Source organism: Triticum urartu, chromosome 2A, assembly GCF_056163025.1.
Source record: "Triticum urartu cultivar PI428250 chromosome 2A, HENAU_Tu73, whole genome shotgun sequence".
Classification (NCBI taxonomy): Eukaryota; Viridiplantae; Streptophyta; class Magnoliopsida; order Poales; family Poaceae; genus Triticum; species Triticum urartu.
This window is the reverse complement of record NC_141874.1, coordinates 200,287,056-200,297,135: the sequence shown is the minus strand read 5'-3', so window position 1 is coordinate 200,297,135 and position 10,080 is coordinate 200,287,056. Positions and strand designations below refer to the sequence as shown.

At 54.1% G+C, this 10,080-nt stretch overlaps 2 protein-coding genes across 2 annotated transcripts; one reads left to right on the top strand and one right to left on the bottom strand.

The window, feature by feature from the left end:
- Positions 1 to 379: 379 nt before the first annotated feature.
- Positions 380 to 8,696, top strand: LOC125541384 (protein FAR1-RELATED SEQUENCE 5-like). The gene is made up of 5 exons (XM_048704812.2): positions 380 to 634; positions 740 to 1,430; positions 1,521 to 1,978; positions 7,260 to 7,547; positions 7,635 to 8,696. Exons 1-5 carry the CDS (start codon positions 398 to 400, stop codon positions 8,694 to 8,696), a joined length of 2,736 nt encoding a protein of 911 aa, XP_048560769.2. The 5' UTR covers positions 380 to 397.
- On the bottom strand, positions 5,130 to 7,188 carry LOC147984531 (uncharacterized). The gene is made up of 2 exons (XM_087539769.1): positions 5,498 to 7,188; positions 5,130 to 5,258 (listed from the first exon to the last, which is right to left on the bottom strand). Exons 1-2 carry the CDS (start codon positions 6,930 to 6,932, stop codon positions 5,221 to 5,223), a joined length of 1,473 nt encoding a protein of 490 aa, XP_087395895.1. The 5' UTR covers positions 6,933 to 7,188; the 3' UTR covers positions 5,130 to 5,220.
- Positions 8,697 to 10,080: the final 1,384 nt, after the last annotated feature.

Below are 10,080 nucleotides of genomic sequence, written 5' to 3'. Positions count from 1 at the left end.
TGCGGATATTTTTCTGCGTACTAATCACAGAAGAGCACAACGCCCGAGGAGACTTGAGCCAATAGCCCAACCTGACTACTAGTGGGCTTCACATGGGCCTTATTCCCTTTTCTAAACTTAACGCTTAGATAGGGGGGGGGGCAAGTATGTAGATATACGTGGGATTACATGCTTCCTATCGCTAATTAGACAGCATCGCTCGATCGTTAGGGGGGGCCAGGCCCCTGCTCGCCCCCCTTGTCTCCGCCACTGGTCGCCACCGAGGGATACGCGCGCCGTCAGAGGTGATGTGGCGTCCATCACTTGTGATCCAAATTCTGGCTTCCCGTATTGATATTTCATACCTACTTGATCTTTTCTCAGAAACCGCAACGGCAGCTCCTGCAGTCGATCGACAATGGAGGGGGGAGGTCGGACCAACTCAATCCAGCGCGCCTTTAGCCTCGCCGCGGAGAGAGGCTCGCCTGTCGTCTTCGAGCCGGCCGTGGGTATGGTCTTCTCATCAGAGCAAGAGGCGCACGAGTTTTACAACGCCTATTCTTGGGAAGTTGGGTTCGGGATCAAGCGGGGAAACAAGTATACCACGAAGCCCGCATGCTACAAAACAATGCAGGAATTCCTCTGCTCGTGCGAGGTGGGAAAAACTCTTGGATCATACACAGGGTTCCATTTTTTTATGCATTCTTTTGCTTTCGTTCCGCGCAAGATAGAGCTTATTAGTGTGTTACATCCAACGCAGGGATCCAACAAGGAGGAGAACACAAAATCTGCTAGGACAAAATGCAAGGCTATGGTCAGGCTAAAGAGGACTGCAGATGATGGATGGTACTTCTCCACAATCGTCCTGACCCATAACCACGAGCTTGCAGACACTGCCGGAGAGAAGAAGGTGTGGAAGTGCCACAATACCATTGACTCGTCCATCAAAGAACTGATCAAGCATATGCGGTCTAACAACATCCCTGTGAACAAGGTTTATGGCGTGATGTCCGATATACACGGGCGTCACGAAGAGGTTCCCTTCGGCAAGCGTTGTCTGAAGAATCTATGCGCAACCCTCGTACATGATTCAAGCCTCGACGACATCACGAAGACGCTCGATATATTCAGTAAGATGCAAGTGCAAAACCCTGATTTTTTTTATGCGGTGAAGGTCGACTCAGAGAGGCGTGTGCATGGCATTCTTTGGTGTCACTCGAAGAGCCGAGCTAACTATCATCTGTTTGGTGACGTGCTGACCTTCGACACCACTTATAAGAGTAATCTGTATGAGATGCCTGTGGGTCTTTTCGTTGGAGTGAACAATCACTACCAATCTGCGCTGTTCGGGTGTGTTATTCTCAGAGAAGAAACAGAAGACTCATTCAAGTGGGCATTTTCTACCTTTGTTGAAGCCAACGGCGGGAAGACGCCACAGACGATACTCACAGGTACTAGGCAACTTGGTGTCATGTTTGTCTGTATATAAGGCATGCATTCCTCCTTATAAATCCTGACTCGTTTGTTCTGTGAATTATCAGATCAATGCCGGCAGATGGAAGTTGCTATCGCTCATACAATGCCCTCTACAGTCCACCGTTTGTGCAAATGGCACATTATGAAAAGTATAAAGGAGAATCTTGGGGCATTATATAAGAAAGGGACCCCATTCCGAATTGACTTTAATCGTCTCACGAATGAGATGATGACTGTCGATGAGTTCGACCGTGGATGGGCTTATCTGATGGACACCTATGGACTTGCTGGCAACAGGTACATGGCACATATATATGATTGCCATGACAAATGGGCCAAACCCTACCTCAGCTCGAACTTCTGCGCCAAGATGTGTAGCACGCAACGTAATGAGTGCATGAATAATGTGCTGAAAAGCTATGTTTCGCTTTCAGCACCTCTCAACCGTTTTGTGCTGCAGTATAACAAGCTCATAGCACAGCGGTGCGAGGATGAAGACTTTGAGATGGCACACACAAAGAAGGTAAATAAATTTTTCATCGTAAACTCTCCGCCCCCTAGCTAGTTTAGGTAACTCTCACTCTGATTGTATTCACCGTAGGGGCGTGCTTATATACATGCACGAGAGAGAGAGTACAAGAGGGAGGGAGAGAGATTACAACGGCACGAGGCCCACGATCAACTATATGTGCGGGACAAACGTGCGCATGCAGTTAGTGATCCTAGAGACCAGGACGTGGAGAATTATCCTCCTGTACGTGATGGGGCTGGTGACGTGTTCCAACACCCCCCCGCAGCCACAACGTGGGGTTCGCGAACGTTGAGGCTGGAACGGAAGTCGTGGAAGACGGTCGTCGGCAGCCCTTTGGTGAAGATGTCGGCGAACTGCGAGCTTGTTGGAACGTGCAGGACGCGTATCTCACCGAGCGCCACGCGCTCACGCACGAAGTGGAGATCGATCTCGATATGCTTCGTGCGTTGGTGTTGCACCGGGTTGCTGGACATGTAGACCGCGCTCACATTGTCACAATAGACCACCGTGGCGCGAGACGGAGTATGATGAAGCTCGGTGAGGAGTTGACGGAGCCAGACAGACTCGGCGACGGCGTGAGCGACCGCACGGTACTCGGCTTCCGCGCTAGAGCGGGAGACGGTGTGCTGCCTCTTCGACGACCAGGTGACGAGGTTAGGCCCGAGGAACACGCAGTAGCCGGAGGTGGACTTGCGGGTGTCGGGACACCCGGCCCAGTCAGCGTCGGAGTAGGCCACCAGCTCGGTAGTGGGGGCACGATGAAGCTGAAGACCAAGGTGCGTTGTGCCGCGAAGATACCGAAGAATCCGTTTCACGAGCTGGAAGTGGCAGTCGCGAGGGGCATGCATGAAGAGGCAGCACTGCTGTATGGCGTAGGAGAGGTCAGGGCGGGTCAGTGTAAGGTACTGAAGCGCCCCGGCCAGACTGCGGTAGAGCGAGGGGTCGTGGAAGAGCTCCCCGGTGGCAGTAGACAGCTTGGCGAGGGTGTCGACCGGAGTGGAGAGCGGCTTGCAGTTGAGCATGCCGGCCCGATCAAGGATCTCGAGGGCATACTGTTCCTGGGAGAGAAACAACCCACGGTTGGTGGTGGTGACGTTAATCCCCAGGAAATGATGGAGAGTGCCAAGATCCGTCATGGCAAACTCACGGTGCAAGGCCCGAATGATGGAGTCGAGGGCAGCACGTGAGTTGGCGGTGAGGATGATATCATCCACGTACAGCAGCAGGTAGGCGAGCTGACCCCCGCGGCGAAGGATGAAGAGCGAGGAGTCAGCCCGCGAGTCGAGGAAGCCGAGCGTGCGGAGGTGAGCGGTGAACCGGGTGAACCAGGCGCGCGGCGCTTGTTTGAGACCGTACAAGGAACGGTTCAAGCGGCACACATGGGACGGCGAAGTAGAGTCGACGAAGCCGGACGGTTGGTGACTGTAGACGGTTTCGGTGAGATGGCCGTGGAGGGAGGCATTCTTCACGTCGAGCTAATGGATAGGCCACGATTGCCCCGCAGCGACGCTCAAGACGGTGCGGATGGTGGCCGGTTTGATAACCGGACTGAAGGTCTCGCCGTAGTCCACGCCAGCTTGCTGAGTGAAGCCGCGGAGCACCCACCGTGCTTTGTACCGCGAGAGGGAGCCATCAGGATTGAACTTGTGCTGGAATATCCATTTGCCTGTAACAATGTTGGCACCTGCAGGACGAGACACTAGACACCAAGTTTTATTCCGAGTCAGTGCATTAAACTCTTCGAGCATAGTGTTGTACCAGTTAGGGTCATTGAGGGCCGCTCGGTAGGAAGAGGGAATGGGGCTGAGCGTAGGAGAGGAGGCGTGTAGGGAGATGATCTGTTTTGGTTGGGAGAAACCGGTCTTGCTGCGGGTGCGCATGCCATGCAAATTCGTTGGTGGCTGGACGGCAACAGCTCGTGGGGGAAGGGGAGGGACGGGGCGGGCGGGAGGATCAGCAGGCGCAAAGGGACTGGTGGGGCTGCTGGTGGGTGGCCCAGATGGCGCGGGGTTGGGGGACTGGACGCGCGGGGTTGGGGGCGCGGGGTTGGCTGTTGGCGTGGGAGGCGCGGGGGTTACGTGCATGGGAGTGCATGGCGGGGGTGGCGCGGGTGGAGTGCATGGTGGCGATAGCCCCGAGGTGGGGGAGGGCGGCTGAGTGGAGCCGATCCGCGCGGATCCCGCGGAGGATCGCGGGTGGTATGGGTACGAGGTAGGTAAGGCTCGGGGTTCGGGGAGGATTTCGATGCCAGGATGCGCTGTGGCGGGCAGGGGTGAGGGTCGGGGTGTGGCAGGTGCTGGGAAGTAAGGAAATTGCGTCTCGTCAAATGTGACCTGCCGAGAAATAATGACCTTGCGAGAAATGAGGTCAAGGCAGCGGTAGCCTTTGTGCTCGAGGGGGTACCCGAGGAAGACACATCGGGATGACCGGGGGCGAGTTTGTGAGGGCTGGTGGCTAAGGTATTGGGAAAACATAGACACCCAAAGACTCGTAGATGGTCATAGGATGGTGGGTGTCCGAGGAGACGAAAGTATGGAGTGTCAGAGTTAATGGCCGTGGAAGGACGCCGGTTAAGGAGGTGGGTGGCTGTATGGAGGGCTTCGACCCAGAATGGTGGTGGAAGATTGGCATGAAGAATAAGAACGCGAAGGATGTCATTCGTGGTGCGAATTAGGCGCTCGGCCTTTCCATTTTGCGCAGATGTATGTGGGCAGGACAGGCGAAAGGAGGCGCCGTATCTAGAAAAGAGGTGTCGGAGAGAGGTGGAAAGGAATTCACCGCCGTTGTCACATTGCACACATTGGATGTGGACATGAAACTGCGTGGAAACGTACGTGTGAAAGCGGTGTAAGATGTCCGCGGTGTCGGATTTGTTGCGTAGGGGGAAGGTCCATGAGTAATGGGTGTAATCGTCAAGTATGGCAAGATAGTATTGGAAACCCGAAAAACTACTAACAGGAGAAGTCCACAAATCACAGTGTATTAATTGAAATGGCGCAGTAGTTTTGGAGTGCGAAGAGGAAAAAGGCAGCCGGGGCTGCTTGCCTAACTGGCACGAGGAACAAACATGAGTTTTGGCCGTGCCATTATTACATGATGGAAGGAAATCTCGAGCTAAAATGGAAGTAGTCTTGGAGCAGGGGTGTCCCAAGAGCTGATGCCATACGCCGCCAACCACCGAAAGTGCTGCTTGGATGTTTGAGTCGTGGAAGAATGGGTACAAGTCACCGTGGCTACTGGACCTCATGATGATCCGTCGAGTGGCTAGGTCCTTCATGGTGAAACCAAAAGGGTCAAATTCAATACTACAAGAATTATCGATAGTAAAACGACGGACGGATATTAAGTTTTTGATGATGGTGGGAGAGATAAGAACATCATTGAGGGAGAAGGAAGAGAGAGAGGTGGAACCGACGGCCGTAACAAGGAGACGGGAACCATCACCAACAACTATGCCCTGAGATTGATGCCATGACGGAGAACAAAACTTAGTGAGAATGTCTATCTTACCAGCCACGTGAGAAGAGGCGCCGGTGTCCAGGAACCAGTCTTGGCCGCCGCCGGCGTTGTGCTGCTGCGTCGACAGGTTCTGGAGGGCGGCATAGAGCTGGTTGTACTGCTCCCAGGTGTGGCCGCTGCTTGGTGGTGAAGGGGTGGCGACGGGGTACGCCTGATGGGCTGGCGGCGGTCGCGGCCCGAGGACACCAGCTGCGTTCGGCGCGGCCCAGGGCGCCCGCGGATGCTGGAGCGTCGGGGCGGGGATCATGGCACCGTAGGGGGCGAAGTAGCCCGCCTGGATCGCCGGGGCCGTCGGTGGTGGTCCACCGCGACCGGAGGAGGAGCCGCCTGTGTTGGAGCTGCGGCCACGGCCGCGCCCACGCCCGCGCCCGTGCCCGCCCCTGTCGCCGGTGTTGGGGGTCGCGGGAGCCTTGCCCCTGTCGGAGGAGGGGCGATCAGTGGGAGTGGAGCCGCCGCCGGCGCCCGTGTTGATGGTGAGGGCGGTGGCGGTGGCCTCCGGACGCCCATCCGGACGGGCCCGCTCGTTGAGGGAGATCTCCTCCATGAGGAGCCAAGAGCGGGCCTGGACGAAGTTGGGGAACGGCGACTGCATCGGGAGCAACGTCGCCATGACGTGAAACTTGCGGTTGAGGCCGCGGATGAGCTGCAGGGTTAGGGTTTGATTGGAGATGCGCTCGCCCACGTCGCCGAGCGCGTCGGCCAGTGTTTTGAGACGCCGGCTGTACTCAGCGATCGTGAGATCACCCTGGAAAAGATTGCGGAACTCGGCGCCGAGGACGACCGCATGCCCGGGCAGGTTGTCCATGAAGAGGACGTAGAGCTGACACCAGATGTCGTGGGCGGAGCTGTCGGGGGACGCGACGACGTCCATGAGGTCCTCGTCGACCACACCGTGCAGCCACAGCACGACGGTGAGGTCGTCGTTGCGCCACACGGCACTCTTTGCGAGCGGCTCGGTGGCGATGTCGAGGTGGTGCTGCACTTCATGTTTGCAGGCAATAACATAGAAAAGCTGACGCCACCGAGAGTAGTTACCGGACTCAAGCTGCAGCTTGGAGGAGAAATAGTGCGTGATGGAGGGAGGCAGGCCGGGCGCGGAGGAGGGGCCAGCGTCGGAGGTGCCGGGCGCGAGGCGAGGGACGATGGCGCCGCCCGTGCCACCGATCGCAAGGCGTCGAACAGGAGTGCTGCCCGCGGTGCGGAGGATCCCCGCGGTAGGCGTAGGGTTGGGGAGGACAGCGCGCAGGGCTGAGGACGACGAGGAAGGAGCCGCGGCCATCACAGGAACATCGGGCACGGGTGGGGCGGAGGTCAGCGAGGCGGCGGCCGGTGTGGGAGGCACGACGCGAGCAGTGTTCGGGAGGAAGGGGTTGGACTTGGGCGAGTCGGGATCCGTCGAGCGGGTGCGGCGGAGGAGGTGGTTCATTGCGGAAGCAGGGAGAGGATCGGAAGATGCTCTGATACCAAGCTAGTTTAGGTAACTCTCACTCTGATTGTATTCACTGTAGGGGCGTGCTTATATATATGCATGAGAGAGAGTACAAGAGGGAGGGAGAGAGATTACAACGGCACGAGGCCCATGATCAACTATACGTGCGGGACAAACATGCGCATGCAGTTAGTGATCCTAGAGACCAGGACGTGGAGAGTTATCCTCCTGTATGTGATGGGGCTGGTGACGTGTTCCAACACCCCTAGTGGTTCATTGTTTGGAATCTTCTTAATGACTTGTGGTTCCCATGGTTTCTTACAGGATGGTAAGGTCCTGCATACAAACTTTCCTATCGAGCGTCACACGTCCAAGGTTTACACGCGCTCCTTGTTCAAGTTGTTCTCCGCTGAGTTGTTCGAGTCCGGTAGTTACCTCGTTCAAGGGCCGCAACTAGATGGACGTGTTGTCATGGAGCACGTGGACTCGAGTCGCCGTGCTCACTGGTGTAAGGTTAGCTATGAGATCATGGTTGACCGCGAGAGCGATACCTACAGTTGCGAATGTGCCATGTTTGAGCACATGGGTATCCTTTGTCGGCATGCTCTGAAGGTATTTTTTTACCATAAACATTTCCAATCACATTTGATCCACCCTTAGTACACGAGAGATTTGATCCAATTGCTCTCCCCATTTCAGGTGATGGTGCACGTTGGTGTGTGCCGAATCCCTAGTCATTACATTTTGAAAAGGTGGAGTAGGGATGCCCGTGATGTTCTTCCTGATCACTTAAAATGTTATCAGAAGGACTCGGACCTGGGGGTGTCTAAGACGTTTAGGCACAACATTTTATATGTGCGTGCTCTGCAGGTTGTCAAGCTTGGCAATATGAGTGTCCCGCTCTTCAACCACGCCGTGCAGCGACTGCTAGCCCTGGAGAAAGAACTGAATGCCATGGCTGAGGAAGAAGCAGAAAACAAATCAGCTGGCTTGTGCGGGTCCGAAACTTTGAGGTGCACGTCTCCTGCTACCCTTTCTGAAGAAATTCCGAACTCAGGGGCATATGCCGGTGAAGCTGCGCCCCCTGATCTCATGTCTGAACCGGTCGACGTCCCTTTGCCACCACAGAGAATGCCCCCTGACCTTGCGTCTGATCCGGTCGATGCGCCTTTGCCGCCGCAGAGAAGGCCCTCTCGTGGTCGTCCCAAATCTCAGAGGATGAAATCGGTGCTAGAGCAGAAAGGGAAGAAGCCAGCGGCGACCTGCGCCGTGTGCGGTTCTGAAGAACACCATACCGAGGAATGTGAATGTCTGCAGATGCCTGAGCTCAGCGATAGCAGCGAAGACAGCGAGCCTGAACATCCGGACCCCGCACCGTCAGGTTCGTGTGTTCGTAGAGCGCAGCCGATGAGGCCCAACAAAAGGCAGTCTGAAACTGAAGCTTCAGATGTGTGTGTCAGTAAGACTGCTGCTGCACCATGGTTTTCTCGAGGAACAACGCAGCATCATGGTCTCCGCCACAATGGGGCGTGTTCATCGGCTAATGCCATTGATCACACACCAAAGATGAAGCCTCCCGCTCCACCACGCAGATGCAGTGTCTGTGGCAAGAAAGGACACTACAAATCTTCTTGCCCTGATCACGATGCTAGTCCAAAGCTGGCCCAAACTCGTCGATGCAAAAAATGTGGGATCGGAAAGCACAACTCCAGGACCTGCACTGTGCTCCCCCAATTCAAACGACCTCGTCGCGGAGACTAGATACAAACTGGACACAACTGCCTTGCTTTACTTCTTTCTTCTAGTTCTTTGATCAGCATCAGACCATGCTATTGGGTGCCGAACTGAGTTGTTGTTTTTATGAGATCTCTTGTTTTATCAACCGCAACTGTGCTTGAATATTTGTATCCTTGCCATTGTTGTATTATGCATGACCGGCTTGACCAAATACTTTGTATTGCTTGCACTTAGTTCTCTGAAGTTAAATGCCTAAAACATATTTGTGTCTACTGTGATGGCCCATCAGAATTCATCTAAGTCTTGTTTGAAGGGCGTCGTTCTGGAAACAGGTAGTCACCTGTGTCCAGATTGGATGGCGCAAGAGCAAGGGAAAAAAATATTATGCATATCTTTCCACCTCGTCTATGCACTTGTCTCCAGCTTGGAAAAACATAATGGTTCAGAACTTTGGAGATTGTAACTTTGGAGATCCAATAAAGAGCAGAACTCGGACAATAGACAGATTGGTATTTTGAGACTGACTGCATTTAGATTCCAGGGTTCAGACAAATAGCTCCCCCCGGTCTCTTTGACAAGGAGTGATGGTCGTAGTGTCTCTGTGCGAATACAGGAAGTTTGACTAGCTAAACTAGCTGGTACATGAACTTACCTAGCTAATACAGTAACTTATAGCTAGCTAGTACTCCACGCGCACCGGTGTCCGTATTACTTCTGTTCACATAAACGTGCTTGTGCAGTGCAGAAACCGCGGAAAACCGGCAACTTCAGACTGAGTGCTCGTTGCCATATCTCTGTCCATTGCCATTTCGCTGCTGCAACCACAACTTGCAATGACTGGTCAAAACGCGGCAGCTTGCATGATTAGGCGTAGCACCACAAAGGCAACTAAATAAGTGAAAAGAAAATCTGCAATTTGTTAAGTAAACTAGTAGTGAAGCACCTGAAGTTGCTCTGAAGAATGGATGGCACTTGTACCGTTCAGAAACTTCAGAAAAAATGGACGAGACCACATGTGCTCCACATGCAGAAAATTCTGAAACATCCCCGGCTTTCTCCGTTTTGGCTTCAGGTTCCAAAGATGCTGCTAGCGTCATTGCACATGGAGCCTTGTCCCCTCCTTGTACTCACGTACATCAGCATGGACCGCTGCATGCTGACAGTTGCATAGCTTTTCTCTGACACATGGGCTGCAAAACACACCACAAACACCTCTTTAGTTTAACCCTCACATGGTCAGCACGGATCACGGCGCATGCATTGTGTGGCTATGATAGCTATGTCCCTAGCAAGCTATGGTAGGCACAATTTTGCCTATATATATATGGAGAGATTTGTGCGAGTGACATGCCCTCGAGTTGCTTATGTTTTGCTTAAATGTTGATTTATTTCTGTTTCGGTGAATTTC

Coding starts and splice junctions, on each gene's coding strand:
- LOC147984531 (XM_087539769.1), bottom strand. CDS start 6,932: ATGAACCACCTCCTCCGCCGCACCCGCTCGACGGATCCCGACTCGCCC. Junction 5,259..5,497: donor CGCCTCTTCTCACGTGGCTG/GTAAGATAGACA, acceptor TTCACCATGAAG/GACCTAGCCACTCGACGGAT.
- LOC125541384 (XM_048704812.2), top strand. CDS start 398: ATGGAGGGGGGAGGTCGGACCAACTCAATCCAGCGCGCCTTTAGCCTC. Junction 1,431..1,520: donor GCCACAGACGATACTCACAG/GTACTAGGCAAC, acceptor GTGAATTATCAG/ATCAATGCCGGCAGATGGAA. Junction 1,979..7,259: donor AGATGGCACACACAAAGAAG/GTAAATAAATTT, acceptor GGTTTCTTACAG/GATGGTAAGGTCCTGCATAC.